At 46.8% G+C, this 15,033-nt stretch overlaps 1 protein-coding gene across 4 annotated transcripts in view; it reads right to left on the bottom strand.

Moving 5' to 3' along the window:
- The window catches only part of OXSR1 (oxidative stress responsive kinase 1), an 80,317-nt gene that overhangs the window by 9,813 nt on the left and 55,471 nt on the right, over positions 1-15,033 (bottom strand). For all 4 annotated transcript variants that reach the window (XM_081834394.1, XM_081834392.1, XM_081834395.1 and 1 more), the window contains exons 6-14: positions 14,390-14,499; positions 13,028-13,129; positions 10,680-10,813; positions 9,905-9,953; positions 8,439-8,504; positions 8,163-8,285; positions 7,430-7,465; positions 4,990-5,151; positions 1,897-1,964 (exon numbers count right to left, since the gene is read on the bottom strand). In XM_081834394.1, the coding sequence (XP_081690520.1) occupies positions 1,897-1,964; positions 4,990-5,151; positions 7,430-7,465; positions 8,163-8,285; positions 8,439-8,504; positions 9,905-9,953; positions 10,680-10,813; positions 13,028-13,129; positions 14,390-14,499 (850 nt within the window). The remainder of the gene's footprint in view (positions 1-1,896; positions 1,965-4,989; positions 5,152-7,429; positions 7,466-8,162; positions 8,286-8,438; positions 8,505-9,904; positions 9,954-10,679; positions 10,814-13,027; positions 13,130-14,389; positions 14,500-15,033) is intronic.

Raw genomic sequence — 15,033 nt, 5'->3', positions numbered from 1 at the left:
CACGTCACACGTAAATGCAAATATTTGTTGGCGAATCATACACCTGAGTGCATATGCTCTTTAGCTGAAGCCCTTAATGTTAGAGCAAATACATTATGGGGCCTGAACACTTTTCATTAATGTGTTCAGTGCATGGATGGAATGGGCCTGGGCGCAGGCATGCACAAGAAGCAGAAACCTGTTCTAGGTAGTATTAGCTATTTCAGTATGAAATGTTCTAAGGATTACTTTTGAGCGGTCTGAACAATGAAGATATTTTCATACATTCTTTAAGCACTACAAATATTACAAGGATATATACTCTTTGGGCTGTGGGTGTGCCTATGCATGGACCATCTGTTTGCAGCCCATGTCAATTCTCCATGTGTTCTTTCAGAAGTCTGTTCCATCCCATTTCTACATTAATTTGATTTTTTAAAAAACAAAAAACCAAAACTGTAAGATAATAAATACATTCGTAACAGTATTTAGTCTAGAATACGTGTTTTGTATTTCGGTACATATTTCAGTACAGTTTTTGAGCAGAGGGCTGTTATTGCAAAATTCGAAGAAGCACAGAATCCAAAAGGATATTTACGTTCCGATCTTGTGTATTAGTCTGGGTGGTGCAAATCCGGTCACAGCTGGCTTAAAAATGCAAAACTGAATCGACTTTTCCACCATTCCCACGGTGTGGTTTTGTTTTTAAATCGCATCGTTTCCCACAGAAGTCGTGAGGTCGAAATACATTCAAGCCTTGACACATCTTTAAGTACGTGACCACGTTGTTCTATTACTGGGTTCATCAGTTGGCACTGCCTGTTGACAGGCGCCTCGGTTCTCTGTGTATAGTTACTTTAATGAACTGTGTGCTTTTCCGATGCAAAAATTAAGCCTCAGCCAAAGTGTCTTGCCAAATTACCGCATTTTTCGCTCTATAGGACGCACCCAACCATAGGACGCACCTTGTTTTAGAGGGGGAGAACGAGAAAAAAAAATCTCCCTCTCTCTGCTCAGAGCCCCTTCAGCAGAACGGCAGGAGAAACGGAGCCCCTTCCATTTCTCCTCCCACTTGGCTGAAGGGGCGCTGCGCAGCTCTCCCTCTCTGCTGAAGCCAGGAGAGTCTTGCTCTCCCGACTTCAGCAAAAGGAACCTGAAACCTCCGGAACACAGTGGGAACTCACGCTGCATTCCAAAGGCTTCAGGCGGCTATCCCTGAAGCCTGGAGAGTGAGAGGGGTCAGTGCTCACCGACCCCTCTTGCTCTCCAGGCTTCAGTGAAAGCAACGCGAAGCCTTCGGAGTGCGGAGGGAGTGCTCCCTCTGAACTTTGGAGGCTTCGCGTTGCTCTCGCTAAAGCCAAGGAGCCTGCATTCGCTCCATAGGATGCACACACATTTCCCCTTAATTTTTGGAGGGGGAAAAGTGTGTCCTATAGAGCGAAAAATACGGTAATTGGATTTTATTGGTGTGAAAAAGAAATATTGTGCTCCAACAAAGAGGTCCCAGGTATTAAGGCCGTTTCCTAGAGTGGGGTGCTGAAAAGCTCCCAAGATTGAAAATATTAACAGCAATGATATACTTACAGGCGAGGAGAATTTAGGTCATACATGGCCATGGAAAGTTCATGAGATCTGAACCCAACTCTCCTTGGGGCCAGGTCACGCCCCACCCAGTGGACCACAGAGAGAGCAAGGGTGGATGTCATGGTGCCTTTGAAAGATGCTGATGAACTCTAATTCCCCATCTAACCTAAACCAGCAACAATGCTAGTTGGGACTGATGGGAGTTGCAGTGCAACAACATATGGAGGCTGCCATCTTGGAAACTCCACCCAAAAAGCTTCTCTTGTCAAGAATGGGAGTTGAACAACAGCCAGGTGATTTAAGCCTTGGAGACATTTGCAATAACATGCTTACCTTAACCTTAGAACGAGGCTGATGGGGACTTTCATTTCCTCTTGCACTGGGGCTGTTGCAGGAGGTGCCTTTTGGGGGAGAAAGAGGAAGGGCCAACTTTAAAAAAAAAAAAATAAATGTGTGGTTGTTTTTTAAAAAATCAATGTGTGTTTTGTGTTTTAAAAAACACACACAAAAGCACTGTAAGATGATCAGGCAGCAAATTTTGGACAGGCAGAGAGCAAACAAATGTGGTGACACAGAGATGGAACTGATTTAAAAAACTCCCTTGGGACGACTCGCTGGATGAATTTTCTTCAGTGTTTCACAATTGGCAATATCTCAAGCAATATTCTGTAAGGCAGATCTCTCTCCCTGCCCCCTCCCAAAACACAGGCCTCTTGTGCCCCAAGTCAAACTGGCTACTGATCCGATTTGGTTAATTTATGACTACTTATTATTTTGGCGTCTTATTGCAGAACATGGTTTCACTTGTTTTAATCATTTGCTCCGAAGGAACCTGTTTTTTTTTAATGTTTCTTCCTTCATTAAACCATTTTTCCACACAATGGTTTGCAGCTCTCTCAGGAACTAAAGCACAGAGAAATCCGGCGCAGCACTGATCCAACCCAGAGCAAGACAGTCTTCTTAAAAAGAAGCAGCAGCAGCAGCAGCAAAAAAAAAAAAAAAAAAAAAAAGCCTTTGCCCCACCAAGGAAAATAAAATCACAATGAGTAAACAAGACTTTCAGCAGAGCACATACTTACTGCAGGTGCTATATTCTAATACGGATTGAGTATGTTCAGCTTTGTAGACTGGCGCAGGGGCTGATGGGTGGCTGCCCCTGTTTGCAAGGAGATGTGGGTATTCAGACTTGCAGGCACCTGCCAACTCAACTTACGGTAGGTCTAAAGCGCTTTTTATTGCATCAGTGCCCTCTTTGCTTAACAGCTGATGTAGTTCAGGGATGGAGAACAGATGGCCTTCCAGATGTTGTTGGCTCCAACTGCCACCCAGTCAAAGCAGTTAAATACGCAGGCCAAGTGGACAAATACTTTGAACTGGTATAAAGCAACTTCCTATGCCTCAAGATCTCCCAGGGTGGTCCCACAACCACTGGCCCAGTCTCGTTCCACAAGAGGAGAGGTGCCTACAAGCTTAGAAGTGGTTCCTTCATATACAGGAGTCATAAATGGAGCTGGGGGGGGGGTAGAAGAAGATAGGACATGGGTGAGACGCAGCCCACAAATGGCTGCCTAGGTCACAATGGGGATGAGATTAAGAGATTCCCTGAAATCCTGCGCTGGGGAGCCACATTGCGCTCCCTTGACGTCAGCGAAGCCACAGCTGCCGTACCTTCCAGCTGCTGGGAAGTGGCAGAGAAGCACAACCACGTACATTGAGGGATTGTTTCAAAGCGGAGGCCGGGGGCTCCCTCAAGCGTTTAATTGCTGGTCCTGCTCACACAGAGAACATCTGCAGACCCTAAGCCAAGTCCGTCCTATTTAATTTCGGCCAGCTGGAATCCAGGAACGCAGGGCGCCAAGGTTTGTCTCCCCAAGATTAATGGGCTGTCAGGGAGAGAACAGGAGCCCTGTGAGCGCAGAGGGGTTTATATATAGCCTCCTTCCCAAAAACCCATGAAAACGCTTCTAGGAAAAACGCTGAAGCCCTCGAGTGTTGCTCTGGCCACAAATCACCGCCGGACCATTCCCAGCAGGCCTATTAGGATCACGGGGTGAGGAAGCTTCTTCCCCCGCCCGTCCAGCCTTGCAGGCCTCATCCCAGCTCCAAGGACAGCTATTTGTTATAATACATGAGCAATCGCCGTCCGGCTGCCTCCAGAGCACCCGCAAGCAGTGGGACACGCTCCAGAACGGGCTGGTTTTGGCAGGAGTTCACCCTGGGTGAGGAAAGCCATCTCATTGGCTGCTCCTCCGCTGAGTTCCATGCCCTCTGCAAAAGGCAGGGCTTGCATTAAAACACTCCATCGCCTGAAACGCAGAGGACATTGGGGTGGTGATGGTTTTTTGTGACAGAAAGGTCCGAAGGGTTCCGTCCCTCCAAGCAGCCCTATAGGGTAGGCCAGCTGCTCTCGATCCTGTCTCACAGACCAGGAGACGGGGGGTGGGGAGCTAGACCACCTACTTTCCTCGTGGCTGAAGGGACATTTCGGCCAGGAACTTTGCAATTCACAGCCTCTTCGCCAGAGAGAATGCATGAATTGTTTTATAGCCAAAGCAGTATGGGGAAGGCTGCATGGCCAGCAGCTGCTTAACCCCTTTCCCCGCTGGTCCTACAGTGTGGTTTGGTGACTCAGGGGTCAGCAAACCTTTCAGCAGGGGGCCAGTCCACTGTCCCTCAGACCTTGTGGGGGGCCGGACTATATTTTGAAAAAATAATAATAACGCATTTGTGGCGCTGTGGGTTAAACCACAGAGCCTAGGACTTGCTGATCAGAAGGTCGCGGTTTGAATCCCCGCGACGGGGTGAGCTCCTGTTGTTGGGTCCCTGCTCCTGCCAACCTAGCAGCTCAAAAGCATGTCAAAGTGCAAGTAGATAAATAGGTACAGCTCCGGGGGGAGGTAAACAGCGTTTCCATGCTGGCCACATGACCCGGAAGCTGTACGCCGGCTCACTTGGCCAATAAAGCGAGGTGAGCGCCGCAACCCCAGAGTCGGCCACGACTGGACCTAATGGCCAGGGGTCCCTTTACCTTTACTATGCCCCACAAATAACCCAGAGATGCTTTTTAAATAAAAGGACACATTCTACTCATATAAAAACACGCTGATTCCCGGACCATCTGTGGGCCAGATTTAGAAGGCAATCGGGCCAGATCCGGCTGTCAGGTCTTAGTTTGCCTACCCATGGGTTAGAGTGCCAAAGTAGGACCTGGGAGACAAGGGTTCAAATTTCCACTTGTCCAGAAAGCTCCCTGGGCCAGTGACCTTGGGCCAGCCACTGGCTCTCAGCGTTGCTGTGGGGATACACTGCAAAGGAAGAGAGCTCTGTGTGTCGCCGCGAGTTCCTTAGAGGAAAAAGTGGGATAGAAATGCAAAAGCAAACCGTTTCCGCTTCTGGTGGGTCTTCCCCAGAGGCTCCTCGCCTTACCTGTGCAGGTGGAGGAGTTCCTGCTGCAGGTGCCTGAGAAGTTGGAGCAGGGACAGCGGGAGCAGTTTGTGCGGGTGCTTGTCCTGCAGGCTGAGGTAGTTGAGGCGGCTGGGCCGGGACGTTGAGCAAAGGGCTTGCCGGCTGCTCTGCTGGCGGAAAGAGCTGCAAATCAGAAAGGACAGGAGATGGGTATGGGAGAATGAGGGGGGCCCACCTGTCAGAAATACCAACGATAAGCAGCTTGTTTGTTGACTTATTCAGGCAATTTCTTTTACCGCCTAATTACAATTATCCCTAAGCGGTGAACAAGTAACTAAGAGCATTGTGTAACTAAGTATGTAAGTACGTAAGAGCCAGTGGTGGTGTAGTGGTTAGAGTGTTGGACTAGGACCTGGGAGACCAGGATTCGAGTCCCCACTCGGCCATGGGGCTCACTGGGCCACTGCCTGTCAGCCTAGCCTACCTCACAAGGTTGTTGTTGTGGGGATTGAATGAGGAAAACCCTGTACACTGCCTTTGAGTTCTTTGGAGAGAAAGGTGGGGTATAAATTCAATAAATAAATAAAATAAAATAAATTCAACACAATAACAAATAAAATTAAATAAATTCTACACAACAAAGGTAAAAACCAGCTACGAATTTGTGACCGAATGAAGCAAAGATAATTCAATTATTATTCCATAATTCTTGAACACTGCCAGCCCAAGGAACAATTGATTTAAAGTTCTTTACGAGTCCTTGCCATTTATATATCAACTCATTGCTGCTTATAGCAATTCCTACATTCCTACATTTAATGCATTAGTATGCTATACTGGCCAAATCCACAGCCCTCTTGGGCTTATGCCTACAGGGCAGAAGATGCTTTCATCTTCCTCGTCTCCCTTTTTGGATTTGGATTTGAAGAGTTTGGATCTGATATCCCACTTTATCACTTCCCGAAGGTGTCTCAAAGTGGCTAACATTCTCCTTTCCCTTCCTCCCCCACAACAAACACTCTGTGAGGTGAGTGGGGCTGAGAGACTTCGGAGAAGTGTGACTGGCCCAAGGTCACCCAGCAGCTGCATGTGGAGGAGCGGGGAAGCGAACCCGGTTCACCAGATTACGAGTCCACCGCTCTTCACCACTACACCACACTGGCTCTTGGGTTCTTGGGAAAGGTGCAGAGAGAGAGAGAGAGAGAGAGAGAGTCCTTTCCTCTTGCAATACATCCTAGAGAACAAGTCTGGGGGTAACTGTTGGATTTGGACTGCAGTGCAAAGCAAACTGGGGGTTCAAATACTTCCTTAGCAGTTAAATTGGCTGTGCAGCCTCTGGGGAGTCCCAGGTTCGAATCACAGTTCAGCCATCAGACTTGTTGGGTGGCCTTGGGCCCGTCACTACCTTTCAGCCTTTCAGACTACAGTGGTACCTCAGATGTAGCCCAGTAAAACCTGGAGAACCACAAGTCCCCCACTGCTGGCTTGTGCTCTTTCGGTGAATGGGGGCCACCTGCTTCTATAGGAGAAACCAACCGCCCCTCATAGTCAGTACCAATGGGAAGAAGAAGAAGAGGAGGAGGAGGAGGAGGAGTTTGGATTTGATATCCTGCTTTATCACTACCCAAAGGAGTCTCAAAGCGGCTAACAATCTCCTTTCCCTTCCTCCCCCACAACAAACACTCTGTGAGGTGAGTGGGGCCGAGAGACTTCAAAGAAGTGTGACTAGCCCAAGGTCATCCAGCAGCTGCATGTGGAGGAGCAGGGAAGCGAACCCGGTTCACCAGATTACGAGTCCTCCACTCTTAACCACTACACCACACTGGCTCTCAGGAGCCTTTCCCCATTTTTCCTGAAGGGATTTCCTTCAGGGAAAATACATTCGCCAGCCCATTGTGCCACACTCCCCCACCCTGAGCACTTGCCGGTGGGATTAAGTGCCACAATTTATTGCTGTCTTACATTCACACCCCACCATTCCTCTGTCACGGAACCCAAGGCAGTGTGGTTCATTGGCACTCACACATCCAGGCACCTACACCCAGACCTGCTTCAGCTTCAACAAGCTGGTGGCTTTCCATGAACCTTCAGAACATTCTCTGGATTTTGTTATGAACCATAATTTAAAAATGACAATATTTTAACTGGCTTCGGCAGTTATCGTTCCATTACTTAAAAGTCGAGATTAGTTTGCAAAAATCGCACGTTGCGTGTATCTTTGTATATAATACGCTGCCTGGCAATTGCTTCAAGCTAGCAACACTTATTTTATTATCCTGAAGCGCGGTCGCCCCACTTTTTAAGCCAGCAGAAGTCAGTCTGTAGGTCAGCGCTCTGTTAACAGAAAGCTAAAACATTACCTTAATTGTTACTATTATTTGTGTGCATATAATGAACTTGGCACTTCTCAAAACAGAAGACAGGCCGGTGCTTCAAGATGCATGACTGGTTAATAACTCACCTCGGAATTTTGTGATGATTCTTTCACTCTGGGCGACTAAAAGGGGAAGAAACAGAAAAGTGCAATTAGCATGCAACGCCACAACGGGTGTCGTGCCCTTGAAACACGGTGAAAACGGCAGCTTTTGGCATAATTTCATTTTAATGTGTTCCAAGTCTAACTGCGGGCAGTAATTCTTAGATCCCAGAAGATCTTTGAAACGGAGGAGCTCAGAGGTCTTAAGCTGGTGAAGGTGTTGCAGCAGGGGTGTCAAAATGGTTTACCATTTGCTTTTAATAAATAACAGGAGTGCCTTCCGTTCGGAATGCTTACTCAACAGTCTTGCTCCTGCAAAGCATTAGCAATGGCTATGAAGACTTAAATGGCAGAGAAGCGCTCTTTTGAAGAGAGAGATTCTCCTGTCCTTAGAGAGGTGGTATGTGTCTGAGTTCATCTTCTGATTGCCTGAGTTCATCTTCTGATAGCCACAGCCGGTGTGCAGAACAGTCAGGACTGATGGGAAATATGGAGATTCCTTGTTTTTTATGATTTATGTATGATATACCTCTGTAAAATTTAAAGTTGAAAAACCAGATAAATAAATAATTTTTATTTATTTGTATTTTTTACTGAGAAACGCTCTTGCAATCCCATCAAGGCATTAACTGCACCCTTAAAACAGCTTTCGCGACAGAGACTGCCTTTCAATTCCGGGGCTAGTTTTAAGAAGCAAACGGTGACTCTTGGTGCCCACCCTGAGCTGTGAAATTGCCGCTTTGCCTTCTTCACTCTCTTCGTCGAGCTCATCGTCGCTCCACTCCCAGTCGCCATCTTCCGTCTTATGAAGGCGCCCGCTGGAGCCAGGGACTCTCCGAACCTGTATTTCAACAAAGCCACCATTAAAGTCACCGAAAGAATTTCATACAGAGAATTCTAGCATGGCCTTTCTAGTGCAACCAGAGAGCTGGTCAGTGGAAAATTTAAGAAGCGCGGTGTGCAGGTTCCCACTTCAAACTGTTTTAACTAGTACCTTTTTGGCTCTTTCCGTGATGGTTGGGGCTCTCTGCAGCATTTTTTCTTGCAAAAATTCTTTATTCTGGAAAAGAAAGGGAGGGGAATCAAATCGACGCTTTGCGACTCCTGTTCCTCAAAGGCCACCGTTGGCTCAAGGGTCATCGCTTATGTGTGTGTGAGAGAGATAAGCTCTCGAGTTACTTGAAAGGGAATGAGAGGGTCCTTTGATACAAGGGTTAGAAAGCCAACACATTAGATTCTTCCTAAGAGTAGTCCGTGCCACACTCCTTAGAAATTATCCTGAGGTGGTTGCGGAGAGTGCGTCAAGGTTTCAACTTCACCACAAGAGTTTTCAAAATCCGTACGCAGCTGCCAGGAGACTGCAGGCCTCCCCCTGCCTTAAAATGCCTGAGCTCATTGTGTCTTGTCTGAAGGAGCCTTTGCTCTGACATAAACCTCCTAGCTCGGGGGTAGGCAAACTAAGGCCCGGGGGCCAGATGCGGCCCAATCGCCTTCTCAATCTGGCCCGCGGATGGTCCGAGAATCAGCATGTTTTTACATGAGTAGAATGTGTCCATTTAATATGCATCTCTGGGTTATTTGTGGGGCCTGCCTGGTGTTTTTACATGAGTAGAATGTGTGCTTTTATTTAAAATGCACCTCTGGGTTATTTGTGGGGCATAGGAATTCATTCATCCCCCCCCCACCCAAAAAAAATATAGTCCGGCCCACCACATGGTCTGAGGGACAGTGGACCGGCCCATGGCTGAAAAAGGTTGCTGACCCCTGTCCTAGCTCTTCGCGAACTGTGGGAGAATTCTTGCTTCTGTATGTGAAGCAACACCTAGTGAGGCCTGGGGCAAGGTCTTCTCTGCCCCGACACCACAATTTCCAAGGTATTCCATTCTGCCTCACAACATTACTAATCTTCAGGTGAAAATACTTCCCCCAATTTCTAAATTCTGCACTGTTGACTTCATACATTTTTCTGTGTTGTACAGGAACAGACCTGGTAACTGTTTTGATATTCCTATTTGGATTACTTCATTTTGAATAAGTGTAAATTGCCTTGAGTGTTAAGTCTCATTCAAAGCCAAAAGAAACTCAGCCAGATTTGCCAACAGATTCCAGCTCAGTAGTTTCATAATCAAGGCATTCTGACTTCTGCACCAGGAAAGGCCTAATGCAGAAGTTTTCAACATTTCAGACTTATCTTAAACATTCATTTGGGGTCCCATTTCTCTCCCTCCCCCCAAATTTATTTTTATGGTGCTAGTGCTGCTGGTGTGACCCGCTTTAGATCAGCAGTGAGTCCCGGAAGATCTCAAGGCAGACGAAACTGCACTGGTGAATAAAACCAGGGAGGAATCTCTGCTGCAATGAGCTCTTATTACCTGCACACCAGTAAACTGCTCCTCTCTTCAAATATATTATTTATTGATCATTTGTTCATTTATTTAAAAGGTCAAGCTAAGTTCCTACCTTTGCTTTCTGGAAAAATTTGTGCCTTAGAAGTTCAGCAGCTGTTGGTCTATTAAAAAAAAGGAAAGGCAGGTGTCATTGGAAGACGTCGCAAGAGTTGCTTTTTCTTGCTGCGCCAAAACAAGATTGTAGGAATCTTTAAAGAGCTGGGCACCATCTCTGTTTTCTGCCAATGTGTACATCTTAGTTCAGATGTTGATACAGTGGTGCCCCGCAAGACGAATGCCTCGCAAGACGGAAAACCCGCTAGACGAAAGGGTTTTCCGTTTTTTGAGGCGCTTCGCAAGACGAATTTCCCTATGGGCTTGCTTCGCAAGGAGAAAGCCCATAGGGAAATCTCCGGGGACCTCTTTTAAATGCTGGCGGTGGGGAGCAAAGCCTTCCCCCCCCCTCCGGCCTTCAGAAGAGGTCCAGGAAGGCCGGCGGGGGCCAAAAGGCTTTGCTCCCCACCGCCAGCATTTTAAAAGCGGTCCGGGGTAGCAGGGAAGCGCTTCCCGCTATCCCGGACGGGTTTTGAAGGCAAGCGGGGGGGGGGGGAGAGCAAAGACTTTGCTAAGGGGATGGATATGTAACTGGAACCCACTGACCACGAACAAATCTGCAGTGGCCGAATTAAAAGTAAGAAGAAAAATGTGCATTAAAAATTAGAAGTAGTGTAGCAAAATTGCTTTTCTGTATTCTTTGCATTGCTCTGTCTCCCACTCTCACAATAAGCTCTCATCAAGCAATGCTGGTTTCACAATGGGTGGAAACAAGACGGTTTGCTGCTGCGCACCTTTTCTCGGGGTCTTTCTGCAAGCACAGTGAAATCATCTTCCTAAAAGACTTTCCATACTTCTTCAGCATCTCTTTATCCTGCACACCTGTCTCCAGCGAGGGCGGATCGTTCTGTAGCGTCAACATTAAGACCTGAAACAATTGCACCCGTTAGAAGCACCAAGACAAACCTCAAGTTCATTAAGCAGGTGCTGTCACTTTGAAAAATATGCCATGGCTTCTTTGAGCAAAAGGAAGGTGGCAAGTAGCCTATAGCCTTCAGCAGACAAACAAGGTAAGCGAAAGGTTGTGGAAGAACAATAGGTACATTTTAAAAAAGAAAAAGACTTGCTGGATTCTACTGGGGTGATGTCTAGTTCAGCATCCCAATTCCCAAACCACTGAGAGGTTATTCTGGAAAATCTCCAGGGAGGCTTGAAAGCAAGTGCCCTCCTCAACTCCACCATCTGACTCTGAACACTGGAGTGAGCAGCAGGAATGACTTCCTTAATTTATAATTTAGCGCCCAAAACATCTATCCGGTAGTTTCCAAAAAAAGAGAAGGTCCCAGGACAAAATGCCCGGCAATTTAAAAATAAGCTGCAATTAGATGAACACATGTTTGGGATTAAAGCTCCCCCCCCCCACTTTTTTATAGGAATTATGCTTTTGGAAAGAAAAAAAGACATAGGGGAAAAAACACACAAAGTGTTAAGGATGGGGGAAACCAGCTCAGCCAGGTGAAACCACAACATCAGACATCAGTGATGGAATTAGGGGGTGCTCCCACTAATGTTACTGTAGTTCACTTTATTTTGCCTTCTTAGTTTGGTCAAAAGCCTCAGTTGGGTGAGGGTTTGAGGTCTACTGCAAGCTTTTGGCGTAAAAGCTCGGTCACCTCCTGCTTTTAAATTGTTTGAATTTATAGTTTTCTCTTAATTGTGAATAGGGCTGTATCGTTCCTCAAGCTCGCTGCTTTAAGGGTTTCCTGAACGTCAAAAAGCAGCGTATAAATTGAAATATTAATGGTTGCATTAATTATTGAGGCAAGAATTCTAGATGCAGCCTGGGAGGGGACCATTTGGAGATGCTGGATAAAAGAAGGAAGGTTTCAAGAAAAGGAAAGATGGAGGGGCTGCGGAAGAGTCTAAACGGAAATCCAGTGAGAAATCAAGGGCTTGCTTGGCATGGGGAGTAGATTCACAAGGGTTGAGCTGCTGAGTGTCTCAAAAGCAAGTGCTAATTATTATTATTAATTATTTATACCCCACCCATCTGGCTGGATTTCCCCAGCTACTCTGGGCGGCTTCCAACAAAGTATTAAAATACAGTGGTCTGTTAAACATTAAAAGGTTCCCTAAAGAGGGCTGCCTTCAGCTGTCTTCTAAAAGTCTGATAGTTGTTTATTTCCTTGACATCTGGTGGGAGGGCATTCCACAGGCCGGGCGCCACCACCGAGAAGGCCCTCTGCCTGGTTCCCTGTAACTTGGATTCTCACAGTGAGGGAACTGCCAGAAGGCCCTCGGAGCTGGACCTCAGTGTCCGGGCAGAATGATGTGGATGGAGATGCTCCTTCGGGTATAATAATAATAATAATAATAATAATAATAATAATAATATATTCATACCCCGCCCATCTGGCTGGGCCTCCCCAGCAACTCTGGGCGGCTTCCATAGAAACCAAAAATACAGTAAAATCACACGTTAAAAACTTCCCTGAACAGGGCTGCCTTAAGATGTCTTCTGAATGTCAGGTAGTTGTTTATTGCTTTGACATCTGCTGGAAGGGCGTTCCACAGGGCGGGCACCACTACCGAGAAGGCCCTCTGCCTGGTTCCGTGTAGCTTTGCTTCTCGCAATGAGGGAACCGCCAGAAGGCCCTCGGCGCTGGACCTCAGTATACTGGACCGAGGCCGTTTAGGGTTTTAAAGGTCAGCACCAACACTTTGAACTGTGCTCAGAAACGTACTGGGAGCCAATGTAGATCTTTCAAGAAGAGAAGATCAGCAGCAGGCAGGCAATTTTTTCAGGAATTTGACCCACCATCACAAATCTTCTCATTGAGAGACCCCAGATTAGTTTCTGGGAAGCCTCGGGGTTTCCTGTTGGTAAAGCACAGTTCCAACCTATGTATGCCGTGACGCTCACTCTGCATTCTGATAATACATTTTTGCTTCGTGCTTGCCAACTTCCTTCCTCACTGACAAAACTCAGGCCTCCGAAGCTCTCCCCACTGCCACCCCTTCAGGTTATCGCTTACTTCCAGAAGCAGCACGTTCTAGGATGCTGGGTTTTTGGGGGGATGGGGAACACAGGTGATCCCTAGGAACCAACACAGTTATCTGAACTAGTCAATCAGTGACTCACCTTCATGGGTGGGTATTTGTGGTAAGGAGCTGCCCCTGTCGCAAACTCGATTGCCGTGATTCCAAAACTCCAGATGTCTGCCTTGAAATCATAACCTCTCACCTAGAAAGTGAAGAGACGGTTAACAAGGCATTTCTTTCCAGCCAACCTACATAGGCCTCCAGGCTTTTCCTGCATTCTTGGTCACAAAACTGATCCAACTCCATGCTAACGGTAGATTGGAATCAAACCTAGAAGCTCTGTTTTGCTCTGCTATCACCAAGCAGAGATAATCCATTTCCCAAGAAAGCAGTTTCTTTTCTGGCAATGAGTTATTGCCAGGCATCTTATCCAGAACACTGAGTTTCTCTCCCAACGGCAGAGAAAAGACACTGCGTATTCTCTACACTTCAAGAGTTCTGGCCAAATGGGAGGAATTAACTGCCCCTGGACTCGTCGAAAAATTGACATCTTTGCAAATGCCATAGAAGTGTGTTGCTTCACTAACTCAGCATTGCTCTGGAAGGAAAAAGCTATTTCTTCCACTAAAAGACTAGTGGCTTCATATTGTACTATGCAGCTGGAACGGAAAGGTGGGGGGAGGGGAGAGAGAGAACTGCCCCCAATATAGGGAAACAACCCCAGGTTTCTTCTGAAGAAATATTAACGCAGCACCTTCAATGAGCTTCGTATAATAATAATAATTTATTACTTATACCCCGCCCATCTGGATGGGTTTTCCCAGCCACTCTGGGCAGCTTCCAACAAAACTTTAAAATACAGTAATTCATCTGACATTAAACACTTCCCAAAACAGGGCTGCCTTCAGATGTCTTCTAAAAGTCGGATAGTTGTTAATTTTTTTGACATCTAATGGGAGGGTGCTCTACAGGGCAGGCACCACTACCAAGAAGGCCCTCTGCCTGGTTCCCTGTAGCTTTGCTTCTCGCAGTGAGGGAACTGCCAGAAGGTCCTTGGTGCTGGACCTCAGTGTCTGGGCTGAACGATGGGGTTGGAGACGCTCCTTCAGATATACAGCACCAAGGCCGTTTAGGGCTTTAAAGGTCAGCACCAACACGTTGAATTGTGCTTGGAAACATATTGTATGCACTTTATTTCCTTTATTCTCCTAGCTAGCAAGACCAGTGGTCAGGGATGATGGGAATTGTAGTCCAAAAGCATCTGGAGACCCAAGTTTGGAAACACTGATCTCGTTTGACCCCCTACAATGCAGGTATATACATATAGGGACCGAACCTGTAACCTTGGTGTTTTCAGCACCACGCTCCAGCCAACTGAGCTATCCACTTGTCTGCCAAAAGTCCTTAAGCAGAAGTTGCAGATCAATCATTCTGAACAAGGCTTTTCCCTTTTCCTCCCTACCTGCTCCATGACTTCAGGTGCCATCCAGCAAGGAGTGCCCACGAAGGTTTTCCTCACTTTGTTGCGGGTGATGTCGCCGCCAGTGGCTAAAAAAGCACTCACACCAAAATCTGAAATGTTGAAAAAGAATTACGTTTTAAGGAGGAGTTTCTGAATGACACACGGACACACAGCACCCCTTGGCCATTTGCACTGTGTGCTTCCCAGCCGTCGCTCCACTTGATCTGCGAATGGAGCAGAAGAAAATCACAAGTGCTGAGAAGTTACCCAGTTGTTAAGTTTGTCAAGCCAAGCGTGGCTGGGCCAGGGAACAAATTCATGTCTTTGCTTTAGCCGCATAGTATTGCTATCTGGTCTCAGACAGTAGTCTGGTCTGAAGTGAAACGTGGCGACTTGCACACCTATGATAAAGATGTAGGAAGCCAAAACAAACAAACAACCTCTTTTATTGCACTGGCACCCAGCTAAAGAAGCACCATAGAATGAACAAGCCACCAACAGATTTAGGAGACGGGAAGGATCCACTTTTACGAATTTTAAGGTAGCCAAGATTTGTGATTCAAGCAAGCATTTTAAAACATATCAGATGTCAAGAACATAAGAAGAACCCTTACTGGATCAGGCCATGCAAATCATTATCAGTT

This window comes from Podarcis erhardii (assembly GCF_964252035.2).
Source record: "Podarcis erhardii genome assembly, chromosome: 12".
In the NCBI taxonomy this organism is placed as follows: Eukaryota; Metazoa; Chordata; class Lepidosauria; order Squamata; family Lacertidae; genus Podarcis; species Podarcis erhardii.
This window is presented reverse-complemented; position numbering and strand designations above follow the sequence as displayed.